The following is a 25,298-nucleotide window of genomic DNA, read 5'->3' as shown; positions in this document are numbered from 1 at the left end:
GGGGTTCAGAAAAAATCTCTCCATTATAACTGGCTGCAATCCTAATACATAAAATACAGACATGATATCCCTAGGTATCTCAGAAGGACCACCTTCTGGATGTGCAAAGTGATCACTTTCATTTTATTTATGTATGCCAAAGCTTACTCTCATATGCAGTGACAGCTTAAAATAAGATGAACAGAATTTTAACCAAATGCTGGCATAACATTACTCTTAGATCTCCAAACTGCTGAATGACAACCTGCATTAAGCCATACGTCTGGAAAGCAAAACAATATCAACTGAATGCTGTACAATTCAGTACTGCATGTTGTGTCCTGTATAATGCTTGCACTAACGTAAAATGCAGCTATTTTTATTTGTGCCACACAATTATGCATTTAGCAAAACAATCACAACCTCTAAAGAAATGTTGTTTCACAAATTCTTTCTGCCCCTGCCTATGCTGAAATCCAACAAAAGCATTTCTGTTCTCACACAGTAAAGACAGAGCTAAAGTTAACTACACAGCTAATCACTATGCCAACAGATTCTAGGAGAACAGGTATGAGTTTCAGGACACTGGGCAATCCCTATTCCCTTCCAGAGGGACATTTACCGGACAGAGAGTAACAATGCAAATAGCTCCAACCACTTCAGGCTGCCCTCTTGAACCACACACATCAAGTACCCTTATCTCAGTATCTTCCTACCTGCATACGCCAGTGGACCAAATATTAGCAGCATTAACCATTAAGGGGCAGATCAGGTCCCATTTGATATTTTTCCTTCTGCCTAGGGCTGAAGCCGCTTTTTTCAATAGGCAGGACTGCAACAAAGCCCATGCTGCCTGGGCAGCCTCCCAGAGATAGCAGCAAATGAGGAGGCTGCTATTTGCATTTGTTGATTTAAGAGAGGATGGGGGGAGCACAAGGGAGTGGGAGACTGCTAAAGTAATTCCCATATTGTCTGCAGGCTGTATTGACAGTGATCATCAGTCACCTGCTCATGCTTCCTTCACCCCGGCCTTCAGAGGGAGACCAAAGGTTATGCTGGGTCACAGGATCTAAAGGGAAATGAAAAGACATGCAAAATCGAGCTGCCAACCCATTGCATCTGTAGACAGAGTTATCCCCACTAGGCCACATGTTCCAAAAACTAAGACGTTTTAATAGTCTCATGAGAACTTGTTAAAATACAACGATGAAAAGAATAGAGAGGAAAAATGCCAAGCTCTGCTTGCAATTACTGCAGTATTTAGCTGGGATATTTACAACCAAAAAAGCACATTTGCCTTTTCAGGATGCTGCTTTGCATCACAAAGCCCTTCTCATTTGCACAAACAAAATCAAGCATTTGTGTCATGTTGCTCTTCTACACAAATATCCACTGCATCAATTTCAAGAGAGGGATGCATTGCATGATATTCTTTCCCAAATCTCTTTATTTAGACCCAAAACCTACCAGCATCCTCAAATAACCAAGGAGTAGAGATCATGCTACACAAACATACTTTACCATTGTAATATTAGCAACTAAACAGTGTTTTCGAATACACAAAGCTCTAGTTATACTGTCATGATAGTGAGGACTATAGGTGACTACCTTCACGTAACACACAGACAGCTTCCATACTCTCAATTACTGCTCATTCAAAACATTCTCATTTTCTCCCCCAAACCACCCCGTGAGAACCCCAACACCTATAAACTTTGTATCCAATGTATGTAAGAGAAACCCCAAGTCCAGTATCTTGGAACTGACAACCTAAAGATGCATTGCCACAATTCAGTCCTCTTTCATCCACTGATGCCAACCAAACTCATTTGCATGAGAAGGTCATGAAAGATTAGACTTTAGATGAGGGCCAAATTCTGCCTGTAGAAGCAGAAAACTTGCCCAGACATATGCAGGACGGCAAAATTTGACCCCAGAATGTTATCCCCAAGATCTCTCGCTAGAGTAAGTCAGATATTTAAGACAACTGTGAAATTGGAAGGTACTGAAACCTCCAGCACTTGGGAAGCGGATGGGACATATGACAGCTTTGAAGCCTGAATTCTCATGCAATTCTAATTAGAAAAATTCCCTCAAATAATCCACAGTGATGGTTTCACTCTGTGCTTTTAGGGAAAGCAAAGGGAAAAAAGGTTCAGATTAGCAGTAATATTTAAACATTAGAAATCTACTATTCAGCGTCACAGAATAGCAATTACAAGACAAGACTTTAAAACACTGAAGTGAAATTACACAAAACAATCGAAGGGCCCATTCTGTCGTACATTCTGTGAATACAGCATTGCTACCTTAGGTGAAGGTGCCAATTAGGACCATAAAAACAGTAATTTGGTGTTTAAACCAGCATTCCTTTCAAGACAGAAATGATTCTATTTGTGTTGCAGTATTGTTCCTATGCCCCCACTGAGAGACAAGCCAAATGTTCTTCTGAGAATATAAAAACTCAGCCCTTCTCTCATCTATAGATAAAAAAAAATGAGGTGAAGAGATTTAGCAGCTTACCCTAAATCCATGTGAGCATTCCACAGCAGAAGTAACAGAAACATCCCTCCTCAGTTCTAGCCTGGGATTTTAACTATAAAATTAACCTTCTTTAATGCAGTAGGTTATTATCATGATAGTTTTGACAACTGGCAAAGGAGGTGGAAAAGATTAGCAATTTTTCTAAACAGCTTACTGTCAAGGATTATAAAAATTTATGTCCTTATGTCTCAATTGAACAAGAGAGCCATACAAAAGCATTAAGTATCTGTAATACATGACACCTCTTTCTATCTGTGTTTGGATTACTTCTGGTTAAGAGGTAGCTGTGAGATACTAATTGATATGTTGCTATGATACAAAATCAGTTATAAGTCATCATTTTGCTATCTAAAAAGCAACACTGCATTCGGGAATTTCAACATCCACCTTGCCAAGACATGGACATTATGGCTTGCAATTTTCTTTGTTCTGGATTTTAGTTTCTGCTACCAGCATAACAAAAGAAAAGGAAAAAACCAAACCAAACCAAAACAAACCAACCAACCAACCAACAAACAAACAAAAAACCCCCACCAAGATTCCTGCTATCTTCTTTAAAAAATCCTAGGCTTCCTTTCACAGACCTGAAAGGTGAAATGGGTGAAATGGAGGGCTCCAAGCGACATAAGACAAAATCAGAGGAGGGCCACCAGGATGACCAGGGTCTAGAGCATCTCTCCTATGAGGAGAAATTGCAAGAGCTGGGCCTGTTTAGTCTAAAGAGGAGACAAGACTGAGAGGTGATCTCATTAATGCATGTAAGTATCTCAAACGTGGATGCCAGGAGGATTGTGCCAGACTCTTTTCAGTGGTGCCCAGAAACAAGATGAGGAGCAATGGCCATAAGCTAAAACACAAGAAGTTTCACCTCAACATGAGGAAGAACTTTTTCATGTTGATGGTGGCGGAGCACTCGCCAGGGAGGTTGTGGAGTCTCCTTTTCTGGACACTTTCAAAACACACCTGGATACGTTCTTGTGTAACCTGCTCTAGGTGGCCCTGCCTTGGCAGGAGGGTTGGACTAGATAATCTCCAGAGGTCCCTTCCAACCCTAGCAATTTTGTGAACTGAGAGCATTTCTTTTACAGTGACTTCCCCAGGCAGCACTGTAGCACCTTCCATCCCCCATCCCCAGTCTCCCACATTTTCAAGCGCTGGGCAAGCCAGCACTTATAAAACAGTCCTGTGAAAATACTAATCAAGATCCATTAAAATTCACTGTTAACCACACACACACACATCACTTCCAAAAAAGCAACTTTTAATAGCCCAGCTGGGGCAGGGGTTGTGCAGAGTGGGGACTATAAGCAAAACAAAAGAAAGGCTCTTGAAAAGATCTCTCCAATTGATCTCCAGAACCCAAGAACTGTGAAAAGCCAGCTTCTAGTCTCACCCCTCAATAAAACATTGCCAATGCAACCACATTAAAAAAACAAAAACAAACCCAACCGCTTCCCCCCAAAAAACCCACCCAAAACCCCAAAACAAACCAACCCACAAAAGAAACCAAACCGAAATAAAACACCCCTGTGTTTTGTTGATAAACTGAGAAGGAAGAGAGCAAGTAAGTACCAAATAAACTATCAAAGCAGCAGAAACTTGAGTTACCTGAAGACAAGTTAGACAAAGCCTAGTTCTAGACATCAGGCAAGAGTTTTAACATCCTGATTTTCACCCCTTCATTACCAGTTCTGCCCAGGTTTTGCCATTATTTCTCCCCAAGCATCAGGATGAAAGATAGGCCCAAAATGAAACAACAAAATGCAACAAGCTTCAGGGGAAGAAAAAAAGAAACACTGAGTGTGGTTAGTGCAAAACACTATTTGTTTCGTCTCTATATCTGAATGACAGCACTGATATTCTTAACATAGCTTATATGTACTAACACAAGTTTGGAGAAAATCCACTCAATCCCATCCATTCGTTGGACAACACAACCACTGTTGACATTAGTACCTTCAAGAGCAAATAAAAAAATGAACAAGAGCAAATAAAAAAACCCCCAGTGTATTTTCCATGTACCAGTCAAAAATACGTGTGTTGGAGTACTTCCAGTTTAAAAGAAAATTACAATTACCTTATAAATAAACATGGTAAGATGGTGAGGAAACCAGACTTACAGTAAGGTCACAGCTTTGGGAAAGGCAAAACCTTTATTTTTTCCTTAGTGATTACTGCCCTTTAGCAGCACCATCCAGGCCTTACTGCAAGATGCCAAGAAACATTAATACCAAATAAAAGAAACTTAACATGTGAGAGAATGTGGCAAATCAGATTTTAGCCTGAAGCACTGAGGAGTTTTTCATGTACAATTCTGAAGACAGCATAAATCTGCTTACTATATGTGCCTGATTTAACTACTGTGACCTGCTTGTGAAAAGAAGCCGGCTGCACAGAGAGAAAAATGAAACCTCCAGCAGTATGAAATTGTACCATTTCAGCATTCGGTTTTTTCCTTTAATGGAACTTAAGATTACCCTGCTTATCTGACTTCGGTTTTGGCTATTTTAAACAATGCAGAGTCTTTTCACAGATCTGACTGCAGCTCTGTCTCAAGTTTCAGCACTTCTTTTGCTTCATATGCAAACATACAGAGTAGTACTTAAGTTTATACTAGTGTTGCACATTTGTGTACAACTCAGCTGAAAATACAGCACACCTATTTTGACATAATTTCATTATCAGTAACAGAGAAGTGCATCTCCAGTAGCTGGCCTAGAAAAATCTGCATAAAGAAAGCAATGAAAATACATCTGAAAATGAAATAAAACCAAACTAAGAAATTGTAAGACAGACAAATAAGATACTTTTTAATCTCTGCTTGAGCCTGTACTACTGTTATTGCTGCAGACAGCTTTTGAGGGAGACCTTTAACATCACAGGCTGATTAGCGTAATGAAAGAAGATTGCTCTCACTGACAATAAATGCACTGAATTGTGAGAAAAGCGATGAGGGGACAGACGATGAGGGAGAGGAGGAAAGGGAAGGGAGGCTGGCTAAAGATTAAAGACACAGTGTATCACTGGTTTTATTTACATTACCACACCATCTTCCTTTGGTCTCTCCTGTACAGTGCAGAGAGTAATTCCTCCTTCATGAGTTCTTGCCTTACCTTTATCCATCAAAGACCTGGCTTCGTAAGACCACAGGGATCAGGGATATATAGCAGATGCTGTTCACATCTAAGTGATAGATACTACGTTAAACTGAAATCAATCTTTGAAGGTGAAACTACTTGTCATTTCCCACATGGATAGTCCCCACTTATTCTTTTGTTTTCTCTCTTTTTTTGGAAAAGGTTTTACTTTATTACAAATAAAAAGGTGGGTTGCCTTCGTAACAATTTCCATGTAAGACTAAACAGTGAAATTATTTTATATAGAAACAGCAAAGAGAAACTGCTCTGACAATTTCCAGTCATCTGCCATCTACTTCAATCATAAGCCTCAGCTACAACTAACTACAGTGCAACACAAAAATATTCTTAGCCATAGTAACAGCTTTTGGATAATTCCAGTTGAGTAGAACAAAAATGACAGTCTATGGTGGTTAAATAGAAAAGCAAAATATGTTTGGCCTACAAAAAGGGTGAATAGAAAACATTCAAAAGATACTAAACTTAAAAAGCCTTTTTTAGATAATACTATAGCAGCAGGACTGAATGTTTGTTTGCATTCATACTGACTCCAAGAAAACTCATCACGTCAATTCTCACATCAGCACCTCTCTTCACAAGGACCAGAAACGAGTTCCCTGACATGAAGTACCTGTAGTAGATAGAGGTCAGAAAACAAAGACAAAACAAGCAGTAGAGAGCTGGCAGAACATAGAGCACTTAGGAGATTTAGGGAAGCCAAAAGATGAAACGTCCAACCTACTGATAGTGCTGTGCAAGTTTGTCCTTAAAAATGTCTCAAGTTCAGAGACTTAAAAAGGTGGTTAATGCGATGCCAGCACTCTAGCCAGCAAGGTACAGAGAGGACACATGATGTTAGGACTGGCAAAGTTGCTAAAAACTCTTGTACAGAACAGAGGTAGCAAACCCAAAAATAAATATGATGTGTTGGATTGGGAGAACCAACCATAGCTTTTGGAGGGAAAAGTCACATCTCACTGAAATCATTTCACTGCTTTTTTTAAGGAGTCAGTAAGCAAGCAGACAATGGAAAGTTAATTGATGTAGTCCGTGGATTTGCACTTGACAAGATCTCACACCATTGTCTCTCAAAAAAAGATACTTAGCTGGCACTGAAAATGAGGGAAGATCCTCACGATCCTTCCAAAGAGTTTCATGGAAAATACCTAACAGTGGCCAGGAATAAGCAGACATGTTTCCACAGTCGAGAGAAGACTCTAGAGATTTCTGATGAGATTTCTGCTTGGCCTTGTACCATTTGATTCATACATGGAATCAAATGGTAAACAGTAAAGCACGAAATTGCTACAACTGCTGAACAATTATTTGAGTCAGTAAAGTTATGAAAAAAGATCTTGTAAAGCTGAGCAGTTGCTCAGCAGAGGAAGTAACAGATGAAACACAATGGCAAGCAATTCAAAATAATTCAGCTTCCATGATCAATGTTGGGCTACTAGCCCAATTCCAAGATATACGAAAATGGTATCTTAGAATTGAAGTAAATATTTCTATGACAGTATTAGTTCATTGCTTGGTAGGTAGTCCAATAATCCCAAATCTCAATTCATGAACAATTACAGAAGGAAGAGAAAACAAAACAAAACCCACCACTATGCCACTATGTCTTTAATACTTTGTGCACTTCTGGTTCCAGTGGCTTAAAAATACCATAGCTGAAATGGAAGCAGTACAGAAGAGCAAGGTTGATCAGAGGCATTAAACTGATCCCATAACAATGAAAAATGAAACAGAACAGGATTTTACAAGTTTAGAGTAGAGAGAGCTGAAGGAAGCTAGAATCCAGGTCTACAAAATCACAATGGATATGAAGAAGGCAATTAGGGTATGACTATTTACTGTCTCTTCCTGTACCAGTACTGGAAGAACAAGAAGCTATTTCAGTACAAGAACATAAGGACAACAAATTAAGCTACCATCAAGAAAAAGGATATCGCCTTTTCCACAGAACATATACTCAAGTACAGAACTCCTAAGTACAGGATGTTGTAGGTGATGCAAGTGCAGAGTGCTCCAAAATATAACTGAACAAAACAGATCGAGCTCCTCCAGAGGTACTCAGCATAAAGTGCTATTCTGGGCTTAGGAGGTGCTGGGTTGTACACAGCCAGATATTAGGAATACTCCTGCAAACCCCTCTCCTATGTGCCACTGCTGGGAGAAAGCCTGCTAGAGCAGATGACCCTTCAGATCAATCCAGCACAGACACTAGCATGCCAACTCCCTTCACCAGCTATAGTTCACAACAATGTTCTGAGTGACAAGTCATCTCTAAAAGCACTTAAGTGACCAGGAGACAAAGAAAACAGTCTACTGCATCTGTAAAATATTAACCTTGGGCCAGCAGGCCAAGCCAACATCAAGCACTGTTGTCAAACCATACATAACATAAATTACTACTATCAGAGATATTTCTAAGGAAACAAACTACAACATTGGCTAAGCACAGCTTCTGCTAATATAAATATTGAACACTACATTTCATACCACTGTATGCACACCCAGGCACTCAGCCAGGTCCACTTATGTCACAACTTCTGATAAGGACTGAAGACAAAACATCAACATGAAGATTACGGCTTGAATGCTAAGAACAGTTAATGCAAAACAACTTTTCATCCACCTTCTTCATTTTATCTTCTATTAATTGCATCTTAGTTCCTGAGCTTATCTGTCTTAAACCAATGCAAATTACAGAGATATGACTATAAAGACTAAATATACCACATAATCTGGTCTGACTAAATTTATGTGTATCTAAGAAGCCTGTGTTTAAACTGTTCTTCAAAACTTCCCATGACAGAGGTCCTACATTCTCTCTGGATGTCCTAAATGTCTAAGACAGTAAACAGCTGAAATAAACTCTTCCCTAATTTTCAAATTGTCTGCCTTACTGCATTTCATCTCTCTTTCAAAAGGCTAAATTAGGCCCTAAAACGTATGTCTCGTGGCATGAAATTGTTGTTCTAGGTACGGATGAAATTTAAAGCATCCTTTATTGCTTTCATACTTATATTACAGGGTACTGGTTTTGCTTGTTCACTAAAACCTGAGGGTTTTTTTCAGTTCTTTAACCAGTGCTAAATGCTTTCAAGAAAGATAGTTACAAAAATCAAGAATACTTCTCATTATATTCACTGTGATCTAAACTACACTTGATTATTTTCACTTTCTATTGTGGAAATCCAAGGCAGAAATACTAAACTCACTGGAATAAAGTCCAGGCCAGAATATGCTATAATATTTCAAGTGAATCTCTGCAATATAGCATCTGTCATACTTTCTTCCTGAACAGGAGTAGTCAATGTAAATATGACTTAACGAAGAATCCTGACAACATTATCATATTTCTGAATTGAAATGACTTGATTACACTCTCCTTGAAGCTATTATTTACATCTTAATAAAGAAGTATCATTACAGTTCTTTAATGGCTCAAAAATGATCAAGTAACAGTGAAAAACATACTCTGAGTGAGAGCAAAAAAATATACCGTCTACCTATGTAGATTTGACAAGTGCATATAACGTGCATAAACAGCTCATAAAAAAAATAAGCACATGAAGCAAAACTGAAAGAACAAATTCTTTATGCCCAGAACGGGGAAAAGAGGAGCACACACAATTTTAATAAAAATGCAGTTAACTTTGGGCCCACTGTTAGAATGAAAAATAATGAAATCCACAGCCTGTACCTCCCTGCCCTCAGTTTCTATCACATCTCCAAAATTCTTAGTTTTGACTGCTAGTCTGTAAGTACCTTGTTTCAGGTTTCATTAAAGTGTTGTTTTTCATAACAAAGCAATATAATCCCTAAGAATACCTGGTTATTTCAAGCCTTCTGCAAATTTTAGCATATTCAAGAATTCTGTTTGTTTCATTACCTGAACAACTGGAATACATAATGAACTTTACTAACTGTTAAACAACTCTTAGATCTCTATCAAGCAAGAAAAAATCTGTACATATTATCTCAAAATACTGCAATCTTTCCCACAGTGAGACTGAAGTAGACTAAACAAATTAATAATACTTCTATTCAGAAGATGCAATTGGACTCAGCAATCTAAACAAAAATATCTTCTAAAAATTCTACACCACTTATTCATACCACCCCTTTAAGATATAGCCATTTTATGTTATCACAATTAACATAATTTATCATAATAACACATCTCATTCATGATTTCTCAGGACAAGATCAACCCTCTGGAGAAGGTGAGAAAGACTCTTTACAGACTGGGAGCACAAAAACACTATGACTGAGGTGAGTGTGGTATGTATTAGATGACTTCTGCTAAAATGTAGTTTGTCCACACCCGACTTCCCCCTGCCTTCTCACTGCAGGTTTGTACTGGCAGATCATCCTGGACCTACCAGCAGAGCTACACACATAGTTCCTCCCTTGATGGTATCTGCTAAAATGGAATAAACCAGATTACAGGTACTGTGACCATTTGCAGTAACTGCAGACAGTAACTACAGACAGGCAGGTGAGGGCAAGGATGCAGAGGTACCCTTAATTAATTTCAGTTAGTTTTTCCATACAGTTCTTGAACTGCTGACAAAAGATTGAGAGAAAAAATTGAGATGCAGAGGGTGGGAAATACGATTGCTTTCCTGCCCTCTTGCTTCTGTTCTTTGGTACTTCCAGCGAGCGTTCTGTGATACCAGTCTACTTGTTCCTTACTTACAACAGCTGTGAAAATGCTCACCATAAGAAAAAATTATTCTGGTCAACAATATTGAAGTAATTAATTAAAATATGGTTCCCCTCTTTAAAACCCTCTTTAAAACCCTCTTTTCCTGTGAAATTTCAATGGAGTAAGGATAGAAGAGCCCAAACAGTTTGACAGAAAAGCTTTACACTACACAAACATGACAAGAGGTCTCCAGAGTAGCAGAGGGATTACATTCAGGGATATCCCTCTTCATGCCATTCCCTTCTTTCTAAGGTAGACAGCTGTACATTATAAAGCACAGCGGCCATTAGTTAAAGGGACTCTATAACCCTATATAAAAACATCCTCAAAGGCATGAGAATGATAAAGCATTGTCTTGAACCTGTCTATTCTGAATGTTGTGACTATGAAGGAAGAAACAGTGAATATACTCTTTAAACTTCAATCATCACAGAAGCAAATTCCTTTACTTTCTTAGCAGTCAGCTTAATATTAAGTGCTGCTGCAGTCAATATATAGTATCATTAAACAGGAGCATAACTATAACACAAACAGCAAATCTATTATAAGTCCAAGATTCTTCATAAGCACACGAAAATGAAAGATTATCAGAAGCCCTCCTAACAGTATTAAATAAAACATGTTCTCAGAGTTACTATGAACAGACAAAAATTGTTTCACAGAAACTATCCTATTAGCTTTAAACTACATAAAGAAAATGTAATAACATTTCATCCTCATCAGCTACTCACAAATCAAATCTTCAGTCTTATCTGCATACAACCAGATGGTTTTTAAAATTCTGCTGTAATTGAGGGGAAAAATAATTAAGCAATATTATTAGTCATCTTACCATTGTTCCCTGGTGGTTGTAATGCATCTCCTGTCAAGCTACACCATCCGACTGGGAAAATATCTCGAGAATCACATCTGCACCAATAGTCAAATGCTCCTCTCCAGCCATCAAATGTAACAAAAACTTCATCTCCCTTAACATCTCCAATGGTTGCTGGGCAAATCAAGTATGGGTTCTTTCTATCTATAGCTTCAAGTTTCATTCCAACTTTAAAGCAGTTTGGCACAGGTTTTGGTGGTTCCTACAAAAAGAGTGATAGAATATTTGTATTTCTATGGCCTCTTAAAAAATAATAAGAAGAAAGAAAACTGTCTATTTTTCTTCAACATCCTTACTTCTTACACTCACTACTCTCAGAAAGTTATAGTAGGCATTCAAGAAAACTTACTTGTATTTCAAGTGTGCTTTTGCTCTTCTGTATTATAAAAACCTAGATTCTGTTCCCACAAACACAGCTGGGATAATTAGCAAAATCCTCCATGACAGAAAGACCCTGGTAGAAATATTTACATAAGCAATAGGTTGCACCCAATACATTATGTCTGGGCAGCAAGACAGCAAAGACACTAAAATGAAATTATTACATGCTAATAAAGAGGAGGAGGTTTGCAGGGAATGAATATTTCTGGGGACTGATAACTGTCTGGTAAAAGCTTCACCTCTCAATCCATGAAAAATTCATTAGCATTGGACATTATTTATAGGCCTCTGTTAGCTCAGTTGGCCTTAGACCAATTCCAAGTGGATAAAAGAAAAACAAAAACAAGTCAATGTGACCAGCCTAAGTGTACCCCCACAGCAGGAGTTGTGACCCGATGGGACCTGAATTTTACCACCTCAGCCTCAGGAATCTCATTATCCAAAAGCCATCTTAGATGTGCTGGTAGGTTAGCACAGGGAAGCATGGCTCATCACGCCTCAGAAAATCTATATAATCTTATATTTAAAAAAAGTATATAATTACACAAAGGCAACAGGCAAACAACGTGACTGTAGGCCTGAACCCAGCTTTCCAATTTGATGACATACTTGTCAATGTCCCTCTCAGTATCAAAAATGAAGTCACTCAATGTGACAACAAGGTTTTAGCACCTCGACAAAAGATTAAACCAACAAGTCATTTCAACATTACTGTTGGCTTTATGTATCTTTTTAACTTACTCAAGGCATGTTTAAAAAACTGAACAGCTGTTTCTGAAATTTTCAGCTACTACTTTGTCACTACAGTTTAAGTGATGAAGATGTTTTATAAAACTTTTCCAAGCACCACTGTATTCCAGTGACTCTTATTCCCCATTGTATTTTTTTCTTCTCCTGTGCACAATCACATTAATATGGTGCTGTTAAGAAATGTGATATGCATTGTACTGACATAAAAAATGAGCTAACACAATTTTTCTAAATAATATATCATACTTCAAAGTCTCAAGTCAGGAACACACATGCCCATTTCAATGGACTAGAAGCAGATCACTTCCTGTAACTTGCCAATCCAGTTCCAAGTAATTTTAAATAGTAGTCTTCCTTTCCCATGCTGCAGACAACAGGGAAATATCTTGGCATCCTCATTAAAAAAATGTATGCATGGGCCAGTTGATAGGAAGTTGTTTACTAGCAGTCCCTTTCTGCTTACCTTCTTAAAGAATGCTGCGGGTGCCATTTCAGCTCCATTGAGAGTTCTTAAGAGAAACATTGGCCAAGAAGATGCATTCATCTGGAACCCTGAACAACAAAGAAAAAATAGCCCTATTTTCAGTTTGTAAAACGAAATAGAAGGATATAAAGTCTGTTTACTAATGCCTCATTGCCTCTATTTTGGATGTGGCCAAAATAAAAGTAGCCAAGAAGGAACAAACAGGGTCACTTTAAGTGCAGAAAGCCATACAATGCATTTCCATTCCGAGTGGCCTGCCTGCAGAATCATTCATCATAATTTTTGATATTACAGAGAAACAGCTAGGACTTATTGACATACAGGTTCTAGTATGTATCATAAGGAGATCGTAAGGTTGTCCCCCACAGTGCCTGGTCCAGTGGAACTTCCCCAGCACTTGTGCCTAGCGAACTCTTCAGACCTGCTTTTTGCTCTCATTCTAAAACAACACAGAATAATACAATAGTTAGGGTTGGAAAGGACCTTAAGATCATCTAGTTCCTGCTCCAGCTCCTCTCATTTACTGAGATACCTTTTTGTTTTCACAACTCTTGCAATTCTTTCACCAGGCCACAGGCAAGAAAAGAACAATCCGCTTCTTCTCCCTCCCCCATTAAAATAAATAAATAGCCCTAAACCCCAAAGAAAACATAGAGGGAAGAACAAATATACAATTATTTTTACAAATGCATATATAATATTGGAAAACAATCTGGAAGAGGGTTCTACTTCAATATTCTTCATTACAAGGAAGTAAAAAGCGCAAAAAAGAATCACATTTGTTTAGATGAACTACCTTATTCAAGCAGAAAAAAGGTTTGGCTGAAAACATTCTCATGCCAGATAATCTTACCTCAGAAGCAACTAATTTCCAGTTAAAAAATAAAACAAAACAAAAATCCTTATGCTTTCTGTGCTTTCCAAATGGATGTTTCAAAGTAACGAGTAATATAACAGAGATAGTGGACATTTTCTTCTGTGTCTTTAGCAGTTATATGTTCTACAGAAAATAGACATAATAGAGCAAATTGGAAATTTTTCCACAAAGCAAACAGTAATAGAATCTGCCAGGAACTGATGAGCTCCCTCATAACTGAGCCTCAACAATTCTCTTAAAAAAATGAACTAGAAAGGTGGAACGTATCTGCTATTCTTGATCAGTTAAATAATTACGTCATCTAAAATTGGATTATATACTACAGTAGTTCTTCAACTAGTATCTTATGCTATCTTGAGTTGAATAAACAGTTTTCAAGTTGGAACTACCTATGCAATACCTACATGAATACAAAGTTCCTATTTGACAAACGGTGTCGTAATTTGAGGACTGCTGAGCTGATTATCAGTCCTCATTTGATACCAGAGTCTTTATACAACCTAAACATGTGTAGTTACTGAAACACAACATTCCTACCCAGCTAGCCCAGAAAAGATATATAGATATGACAACTAAACAGTAGTTTCAGTTAATTTCATTTGGCCTTTAATTCATCCTGGTAAAACCAGAGAAAATGTTATCCTCAGTGTAATTTCTTGAGAACATTAAGCTCTCAACAATAAAAGAACCTCACTTATGAGAAACAGAGGCTGGAACATGAATGCTTTTCTATATTAATCACTTTCTCAAAAGCCTTATGTAACATGCATAATTAAACCTATGTAAAAATCAGGTAGGAGGGACTATTTTAGCTAGTTATTATGAACAGAAGCAGAACATTAGTATCCAGAAGGTTCCCTAGTACTCAGGAAAAAAAAATTAATCAGTTGCTTAAATGTCTAACAGGAGGTAATTATACACCCAATTAGCTCCCAGCTTTGCCCAGGAACAGGATGCTGCAGAACTGCCAAAAAGGCTTTTTCAAAAATTTATCTAGGTATGCCAGAACATTTGATTGCTGGAATTTAGCCTATCTCTAGAAAAATCTAGGGCAGGAGGGACAAAATAATGGCACTTGCATTCTTTTCTGAATAAACAGCAATTGTTCAGAGGGCAGGTAAACTTACACACCCAGGTACAGGGAACAGCTGATTATTTGGTGCTGCACTACCAGCAGCCTGACCAAATAGGAGTAACAAACAGTATCTAAGGAGAAGGCACCAACTGATGCCTTTCTACTGATGATCATGTAAAGTTTCTCTTCTTAAGAGATCAACTGCCTCCATTATACGTAACCAGAGTTGCTTTATTCATCAGGCTGGTTTAGAAACACATTTGAAAAAGCACAGTGCTCCTCAATTGAAGCATTATATTTAGCACAGTACGTATGTGCAGCTGAAGGAATAGGTATACTTTTCTCTATTACAACCCTGTTTCATACTCATATCACTGCTTCCACTCTACAAGGTTATATCAAGAACTTCAGAGAGGTTAAACTGAGTTACTTCTCAAAAGTAATACACCCAGGTATCAAGAATTTCTAGTGCTTTCATTCAAAACCTCTATGCATCCACAGAAAAGAAGGAAAAAAGCCCTTCTGGGTTCAAACTTTATCTATCTATCCCAAACAATATTCTTTTAAAAGGCACCCTGGTGGCACTGCTTTTCTGGTGTTTCTAAAGCAGCAGAACAAAACAAAAACCTACCATTATAATTTATCCAAAGTGTCATAATGGTTTTGTCAACTGCTCCTATGTCTGTTTGTCTTTCTACATGCAAACCAACTTTCATATTGTAGTGAAATGACACTTTTCACTTCTTGTTAACAAATTGGGATAAGAAGCTTCTGAGAGGCTACAAAGAGAAAGCATACCTATCTTACTAAATCTCTGATGAGAAATCTGTAATACTTACTAATGACACCAAACCAGACGTAGGCTCATAACTATAAGATGAGAAAACAGCAGTAACAGTTAATTTCTTATATTAAGAATGTTATTTCTTGAATCTTCTAAAAATTACAGAAGGTAACAGGACAACAGGGGAGGAGATGTTGCTGTTGTGGAGGGTTGGGGGGGGTGTTAAGATAAATTTTGGTCATTATTTTTCCTTCTTTTCAAAAGCTGAACTATTCTCAGACGAATGTAAAAAATGTGCTTCTTTAAAGATTTCCACACCTACAAGTTCAAGCTATAACAAATATGGTACAAGAAAGAAGATCTAAGTATACAGGTTAATCACAGCAAAGAAAGGTGATATCCCACTTTATTACCCCTAGTAGTTAGTCAAAGTTACCTCTGACTATTCACCATATAGCAAGGAATTCCTTTGTACAGTTCCCCATTTAATAAACTTCCTCAGTAAGACTACGCCCAAGCACTATTTCTCAGTTTGGGAAGACATACAATGTTGTCACCCATATTGCTTATGGAAGGCAAAAAAAAATACTGCATACTATTTCTAAGCACATGAAAGCTACTCCTTGTTTCCAAGCATTCGTCATGATCACAAACTAGCCATGACAAACTCATCAGGTGTCCCCCAATGTGTTGATTTAAGGAGATGAGAATCACATACAATATAAGCTTGCAGTTTGGTGAAGCTCTGGAGTGCTCTTTTTCCTGCCACAGAACAGAATGCTGCGGCAATACCGCCGTTAACCCACCCTATGCCGCCTTTCCCAGACCACAAACCAATTTTCTCATTGAAAACATCCAGACTGCCCATGAGCTGCTTCACCTCCTTCAGCCCTGCTGGGCGCTCCACAGGTCGGTTAACAGCCAGCGCCTTCTAGTGGGCTGCTCCGATTTACCGCAGAGGAGAAAGGCAAGTGAGCTTTCCCCACTTTTTACGAAGGTCTTACTGAATGGAGCACGCATAGCATCAAGTAAGAAAACGTTGCAGCCGTACACACTAGAATGGGCACATGGCAGCGTAACTCATCTTTAAGTGTCAAACAGTCCCATTTAATACTAAGGGACTATTTAACAAAACCAAAACAACAGAACTCAAACTAATTATCTATTCTGCTCATTCTTATGTCAAAAGAATGCAAAAAAAAGAAAAAGCCACAATTCACTTCACCTGAATTAGCTTGCTTACCTCTTTTTCAATTAAATAATAGTTTGGCAAAATGTCAGTACCATTGAATTTGCCAAGGCAAAAGGTCATATCAACTTCACGAAAGCAATACACCCATGCTTTAGTTGAGAATCTTTGCTTCTTACCAAGTGGAGGCTGGAGCATGCCCCCTTTCTTTTCACAGGTTCCGATGGGCTGTATGTCTGAGGAATCCACAAGCCTCCAAAAATCATTTTTGTTGTCGCTTCCATCCAGTCGCAACCTCAGCCTGGCACCAGTGATTCCAATTACTGTGGCTATACAAACCGAGGTAACATTGCGAGGATCACGGGCTTCCAGTTTCATCCCAACTTTGAAATCGTTCGTAGGTGGAATTCTAGACTACAATAAAAGGTAAAAGGCTTTTTCTTATTGTTGTTAGTATGGCTAAATTTACCAGCCAGTTGAATATGCAGCTTTCATTGCATCCAAGCATATCATATAAATATAAAGAAGCCTATGAACTTGGAGTGTCCAGCAGCAAGTCAGAAAAGGCAGCTGGATAACCTACCAACAGCTACTGTTTCAGATACTTGATGTTCCTACTGCATAAACATGACTGATTTCTAAGAAGATAAGTACACTAAGAAGGGTAAACAAGGGAATCCTGATGAAGATATGAACATAAAGATCCAATGATTAATACATGAAAGGAATGGAAAATAGGGACATTGGGAAACATGACATTCAACTCAAAAAACCCCCTAAACCACTCAACCAAAACAAAGCACCCCACAAACCAACCTACAAAAAACCCCTCACTCACAAAATTCACTAGCTTGTAATTCAAAAGCAATACTTATTATAGTAATATCTAGGAAATTTAAACTAAATTTGGACCCTACGCGCTAAGGACTACAAAAGTTCAAGGCAAGAAAGAGTTTCTGAATCAAAAAAATATGCCACTACAAAGGCAGACAACAGAAAAGGGAGTTAGTGTTAACTGCGTTAACAGAAAGAAAACAGTCCTAAAGTCATATAAAACTTCTGTGCTAAGACTGAAATTGCACCTGATGCTTATTCATAGAGAACTGAATATATCCATACACGTACAATGAAACGCCAATTTAATTATGACAGGGAAAAGAAACGTGATGAATGCAACTTGGTCTTTGAGCAGAACTTTTTGTCACAAGCTAAACAAAAGATAAGGAGAGTATTTTTTACTCATGTGTCAACACACTACTGGCTGGATTGGCTGGATCACAGTCTGATACCCTAGTACTGCAGGCAGCAACATCATCTAATGATGTTCAAAACTTTGTATTGACACTAACTGGGACTGAATGCTTCTCACTATTCTCTTTAGGTGTCTCCTCATTTCCAGCTTAAATTTATGAATGGCAGTTTTTACCAACACTGTAATTTAACTTAAATTCTTTTTGCATCTTTGCAAAGAACAACATAGTCTACAGTGTATTTACAGAAGGTCCTTTTTCAGTACTCTTTCAACAGGTAAAATTAGCCAAACACTGAAGTTTCTCTTACAAGAGGATGACTATTCTTCTATCATCCTGGAAGTCCTTTACTGCAACTCTTCCAGTGCAAAGCTGCTCTTGAACATAGATGCTGAGAACTATAGGCAACCTTCCCCATGACATTTAGACCCAGTAGCTATCCCACGCAAACACACGCGAACACAATCTGAATCCTAATACAGGAGGTAGGTAGAAAAACCAAAACCATGGGCATTCACATTCACAAGATTCGTATGTCACTTCTCCTGCCAGCCTGACCAGGCCAGGTGGGAATCCCATGGTAGTAAGCAGAGAAACTGCACTTCTCTGTCACAGTACACGGGAAATGGCTGAAGAAATCTGCTACTTCAACAAGTGTTAGTAGTATTTTCTCTCTACTACATTTAATTTTTAAAAATACATCTTGCTCTGCTTGTATGGTGTGCAGGTGCACTATTTACAACACATCCTAGACCAACAGCAGGAGCCCTGGAGGAGCCCAAGCCCGAAAAACAGAGGCACTCAATATTCAATGAACACTGAGTGTAGCATCTGCCAGTGCTGCATTTAGACAACAGGCTGTCTGAAAGGGGAGCCTTAGCATATTAAATTTAAAGGGCAATTCAATTTCAGGATATTGCTCGTCCAGCTGTTATGTTCTACAACCACGAAAAGCAACTGAAATGGAGAAATCGGGGTGAATGTTTGTTTGTAGAAGAGGCGAATTGCTTAAATACCAACAACTCAAGGCATTCCATTAAAATGGTAACTCCTCCACGCCACTCTGTCCTTACAGCAAAATAACAAAACCCACTCGGTAACAGCCTCTTTTTAAGCTCTGTTCAAACCACACGGGACTGAGCTTTTTTATTTAAAATTTTCAGCTGCTTGGAAAAAAGTTTCAGGGTGTGAGAAAGGGATGTGGAATGCTTTGAAATTTTAAGTAGTAATTAAAAACAACTTAAAGCAACAGATAAAATACCTTCTAAATTAAGATAAATACTTTAATCAATTTCCATTAGCAGTCTCTGCCTGTATCTTAATTTACAGTACAGGCTTTAATTTATTGCTCCCCAGGTCATTTTTAATTAATATAAAATTTAAACTCTGTAGAATTCCCAGAGGTCACAAATTCTGGATATACTTCTCAAATTAAGATTCTCTCTGCTGCTTGTTTTCTGGTTAGCCACAGGAGTATATTTCTTTGCATTACACAGGGTGATAATGACACATACAATTCATGTGTAACCCAATAAAGTCAGATTAGCCCTACACAAAACTGAAGCACTGTAGTTTCTAAAATCTGCAAACATTCTGCAGTGAGAGGAGCTAGCTCTGCACTAATTAACATTGCGTATCACTTTCTTCTTAAAAGGTCAAGTCTTATAAAAACTGAAAGTCTGCACATGTAAATTGTTTCAAAATTTGTTAGATACAGAAATTAAAGCTCTTCTTTCCAACCCACACACTCCTTAAGCAATCCAGGTCACTGGGATTTATCTATCTCGGTCAATGAACATCACATCAGCATCTTTATTTAAGGTGTTACTCGGCTGTTCAGTTTGGACCTCCTGACCATTAGTAGGAAAGAGGAAGATGAAAGAAAGGAAAGGCTTCTGAGCAGCTTTCTGCAGTAGCTACATCCCTCAGGAATGTACATTCTGGTCATGGCAGTCCACCATCTGAGTATGGCAATAACCTCAGAATGATGCAGTGATACGCTGTTGCCCTCTGCCTCTACCCAGGCAGTGTTTGAAGTCTTTGCCTTGAGCTGGTATCCACTGTGAAAAACACATTCTATAGAATTAATCTCTGAAGCTCTACTTACAGCTATGGACACTGCTATTCTTAGTCATCTCTCACTGAAAGCAGCATGCGAGGGGATCTTTGTCCTTTACCCTCATCTGCAAAAAGCAAGCTGAGATTCAAGATCTAGTACAAGGAAATGCTACCACCTGCATTTCTCTCTCCCTGTTCTCCATTCCTGCAACTACTCAGATTCACCAAGTGATGGTTACTCTCCTCCTCAATTACATTCGTGTTGTGTTCTGTTTGGTCTCCACTAGAGGCCAGTATCATTTACAGTACCATCAGACTACCAACAAAACCTGTAAGGTACCTACCTTTCTGAACATGCCCAGTCCATTAAACTAGACATGCACCACTTGTCTAGTTGCATATATTACAGTTCTATCAACCTGAACTATCCAATTCCTTTAGCATCTATCTTCCTAACACAGTGAAGGCATACAGACCAAAACTCACCCTTATTTAACTTTACATAGCTAAGACACCCCTCAACTTGGGAAAATACTAACCCCAGCTTTCTCTACTGAAAGATACCTGCAGAGGTCGACTCAGTCTCCAGAGGGCTGGAATCATTAGTTCACACAAGATGGCAGATTTAAACTGCATCTGCAAAAACATACTAAACCATCTGGCAGTGGGGAAACAAACTGGTAGAGCACAGTGCAAAATATAAAACAGTACATTAAACGTCTTTCACTATAAATCCAGTGTTTCCTTTGTATTCCCATATATTCCCCTTGATTTTTTTCTTTTTAACTTCAGTATCTGTTACTCCTTAGCAAAAGCACTCTGCTCAGAACATATGTGAGAGGTACAAAAAAAGAAGTGGTGAACAAACTCTGCTACACACACAGACACACATCTTGTAGCTAGCCATTTTTGAAAGGACTCTTTAAAAAACAGGGCAGGAGAAAGGCTCCTCTGACCATCAGCCAAATTTTAAGTCTCACTAAAACCATGGTACCTCTAAGATTACTGAAAAAAAAAAAAAAAAAAGAAAAGAAAATATTTTTGAACTCTGATAAGACTTTTCATTAACTAGTCTTTTTTAAAAGGAAAACAGAGTCCACAGCTACAGTTTTAATGAAACCCTCAAAGTTTGGCTTGAGGCAGAAAGCAAGAATGAAAAACTTCAGTAGCTCGGATCTGCCAAAACTGCAAGCTACTGATAACTAGAGATCAAAAGGAATCAAATGGGAAGTTTGCAAGCAGTCTAAACACAGAAGTTGCTCTAGAATCATCACCCTGTAACATGCATAAATACACACACACTTGCAAAATAGTATCTGGCATACCTGTCTGAAACAATGTAGAGGGGCAGCTACTGATTCAGTCTCTTTCAGATAATCATCCCAATTAAACTGTTCTGGAAGACACAAGATAAAAAAAAACACCATACAGACACTTTTTAAAGGGAACTTAAATTAAAAACAAGGGGTGGGGGAAGAAAGGGTCAGAAAAACCCAACTATCTTGTAGAATACATTCCCCCCCCCCCCCCCCAACAACAGGGTTACTCTCAAATGGAAACTCCAGCTCTGAAAAAACATACAACCCTTGAAGGAGCTTTAAGAGTACTGTTAATTCATAGGGGTGATCACACAATAAGCAAAATCATATAAACCTTCCCCCACATACAAAGATACAAGTCAGCCTATCTAGATTCAATTTTCTGTATAAGGACCTTTCAAGAACCCTTGTACAAATCATGTTAGCGTTTCTGTATCTTAGTTCCCCTAACAGCAGCATTGATACGATAACCTCATAGGAGTGCTGAGATGATGCATGTTGAAAAACACAAACACACAGATTCTGTTGAAATATATTTGAGAATACTACCACCAGTCCACTAGAAAGCAAAAGGATTAGCAAGCCTTCCAACTGCATCTTGTTTCTTTTGATCTGAAGTCTGATAGAGATTTCTCTTTGTAGGGTAAATATTATTACGACAATGTTCAGCAACAGCATCACATTATGTTTTCCAGTGTTAACACTGGCACTGTTTACATGCATGGGTGAGTGTGTTCCGCATTTGATTTAATCAGTGTTATCAGTTTTGCATGAATGCAACATTATGAAGTACTAACATAAAAGACATAAGCCAGCATTACTTCAATTAATATAAAACACAAGAGAAAACCTACAATGGCACAGCTAATGCTTTTATTCCTAAATTATCCAAGTGAGCAATTTTGCTTATTTTTCTTGTTTGGGCAGCTGGCATCTTTCTGATGTTCCTGAAGACTAAATCGCCCATGAACTCCAAAACGATGCAGTGATGATGCCACCCAGTGGATCAGCAACAGCCATTCACACGGACTATAGCAAAAATCCTTGGTGATGATGGAGAGACCACACTAGGTTTATACTAACATTCCCCAAAACGCCACTGGGCACAGTTAAACACATCTCTGCAACATTAAGGAGAGAGGAGAAGCAAAGAAATAATCTGAAAATGGCAGCATTTTCCAGCACTCTCACGCTGCTTCTTTGAAGGATGCGTGGTGGCTCAAACAGAGTCTGCCTGCATTAGCACAGCATTTAGTTGAAAGTGGAAGAGAACTACCCCCTTGGCCTGCCAAAATCCTCTTTTTTTGGCATAACAGACTCAAAAGCGTACGAGTGATTTGTCTTTGGCACTGCAGAGGCCCTGTGGTTGTTAGCTATGTAACAAGTCAGTAAAATCTCAAAAGCTGTTCATTTGGTGGTCTGGACTGCATGTAGGCTGGTAACAAAGATGTTTCCACGCAACATCTTGAAAGTCTGCTTATTTTGGAATGAAAATTTTCTTCACAAATTTATACCATTAGATCAATTTTGTATTATTGACAAAAGGCAGGGTACATTAACTTAAGCATACATTAGGTATTTGTATTTCAGGAAAGAATGCTCAGGAAACGGCACTTCAGAGTTTTCTCCAGAAAGTAGCCTCCAAATCCATTGCTCTTTTCACTAATAGGCCAAGGACACTGCAGAAATTAACTATGATGAACTGCTATAGAAGCTTCACCTTACAATTTTTTTTTTCTTTAAGTCTAATAAAATTGCCAGTCATGTTTGACTTCTGATTAAAAATAAAAAAAGTTATTTTAATCAGAGTTTACCTTAGTAAACTTTAAAGTACCAAATTCAGTAAAATTACATGTACAAAAAAAAAAACCCAAACATGTTAGCTATGTCCCAGCTATCTCAGATCTTACATGATGGAAAAGCTGTAATTATGAATAAGAGCCTCACTGTGTTATGGACCATATACACATAGATATTTTAGATACACCTTTCACCAGGAGAAACCTCCAGAATAATTATCTCTATATACCCATCATTTCACAAATGATCTCAATTTTTGTAACAGGACTGTAAATTTGGTGGGATGACCCAAAATTAGAGCAGGAAACAAACAGGTTATTTTTTTTCCAAGGGAATATTCACTAGAAAGACACATAAGGTAACAAAAGCACCCAGCTGCAAATAAAGCCAAGAGGAAAACAGCACTGCCTAGCTCTTTGCTTTCAAGCCTGGCTATCAAAACCTCTTTCATCAAGCACAAATGACCTGAAATTTAAATTAGAACCTCTCCACCTGTGAAGATATGCTGTATTAAATTAAAACCAAGCTCTCAGAGATGGCGCTAATTATCATTTAATTACTGCACTCATAGAAATAGGAGATGAATGTATGCTTGCAACATGTAAAATGCATGTCTAGGAAGATAATCACATTGAAAAAAAAATCTCTGCACAAAAATCTTCTCTGCATTCTCAGTGTCCACAGGTAAATAAGCAGTTGTTTTATATATATTTCTATTTCTAAAGCCCTTGAAAACATGCAACTGCTGAGAAATAGAAAACCTTAAGAAAATTAGCTCTTGCTAAATGACTTAACATGCATTTCTCTTCCCACTCAAACCTGCAGGCTGAATTAAACAGCTTAAGAAAAACCCATTATGCAACAAGCACAACTTTATAACCCACCAGCAAAGTAAAAACCAGAGAGAAAGGAATTTTTATGCTAAAGAACATGACAGCATATACTGGAAGCAGGAAATATGTTACACGAGAATGAAACTAGGACCTTCTGTAAACAAACCAACCAACCAAACCCCAGTTTTTATCAGCACAGGACTGAGACTCTAGAACAGTGATCCAAGACAATAAGCATGGGCAAACAGCCTAATTTTAAAACGGAAGAAATAAGTTTATGCCATAGTTGCCTGCATTCCTGGCAACAACCCATGGATCAGTGACCCTTGATGCTCTCTGCAGTTCTGCATCAATACTCTATCACTTCCTGTCCAACCTGCCAATCACAAAGTAACTCAAGCTAAAAGGGACCCCAGGAGGCCTCTAGCTCAGTCTCCTGTTCCTCCAGGGTTCCATCACCCACAATGTGAAGATTTTTTTCCTTCCATCAAGTAGGAATTTCTTATGCTCCAGCCACTGTTTGCTGCTTCTCATCCTTCCACTGTGCCTCTGAGAGAATCATAGAATGGTTTGAGTTGTAAGAGACCTTAAAGATCACCTAGTTCCAATCCCCCTGCCATGGGTTCCAACCTTCCACTAGACCAGGTGGCTTAAGGCCCCATCCAGCCTCACCTTGAACACTCCCAGGGACTGGGCAGCCACAGCTTCTCTGGGCAAAGCCTGGCTCTTTCTCCCCTACAGCCACCTGTCAGGTAACTGAAGACAGCAAGACCATCTTCCATAACCTTTCTCTTCTTCCAGCTAAAGAAACCATTTTTCTGGTTTCAGTACCAGTTTTCTGCTTACATCTTGCATTCCAGCTCCTTCATTTTTTTTCTTTTGTGGACTTACAGCCAGCTTGCTCCAGTATAGCACTGTCTTCCTTGTACTGGGGAGCTCAGAGCTGAATACAGAACTGCAGATGTGGTCTCACAAATACCAAAAAGCAGCAAATCCGTCCTCCAGCCTGCTGCCCCCAGTTTTGCTGTTAGGACTCGATTTGCAGTTGACGTCTTTCACCACAAGAGTACACTGCTGGCTCACACTCAGCTTGCTGCCTGCCAGGATTCCAGGGCTTTCCCTGCAAAACCACTTTCCAGGCAGCCAGCTTCCTGCCTGTGCTGCTGCAGAGCTCCAGTCTGAGCAGGGGCATGAGGAACCCTCCATCTGCCTTTGAATCTTACTGGGTTCCTGTCAGAACAACG

General features: G+C 38.6%; 1 protein-coding gene across 1 annotated transcript in view; it reads right to left on the bottom strand.

The window, feature by feature from the left end:
• SCML2 (sex comb on midleg-like 2 (Drosophila)) overlaps nt 1-25,298 on the bottom strand; it is a 56,445-nt gene that overhangs the window by 22,806 nt on the left and 8,341 nt on the right. The window contains 4 exon segments of the mRNA XM_010011581.1: nt 11,213-11,456; nt 12,849-12,937; nt 16,974-17,208; nt 21,428-21,498. Of these exon segments, the coding sequence (XP_010009883.1) occupies nt 11,213-11,456; nt 12,849-12,937; nt 16,974-17,208; nt 21,428-21,498 (639 nt within the window).

This window comes from Nestor notabilis, unplaced genomic scaffold, assembly GCF_000696875.1.
Source record: "Nestor notabilis isolate BGI_N333 unplaced genomic scaffold, ASM69687v1 scaffold10383, whole genome shotgun sequence".
Taxonomy (NCBI): Eukaryota; Metazoa; Chordata; class Aves; order Psittaciformes; family Psittacidae; genus Nestor; species Nestor notabilis.
The sequence above is the reverse complement of the archived record's forward strand: the minus strand, read 5'-3'. Positions and strand labels throughout refer to the sequence as shown.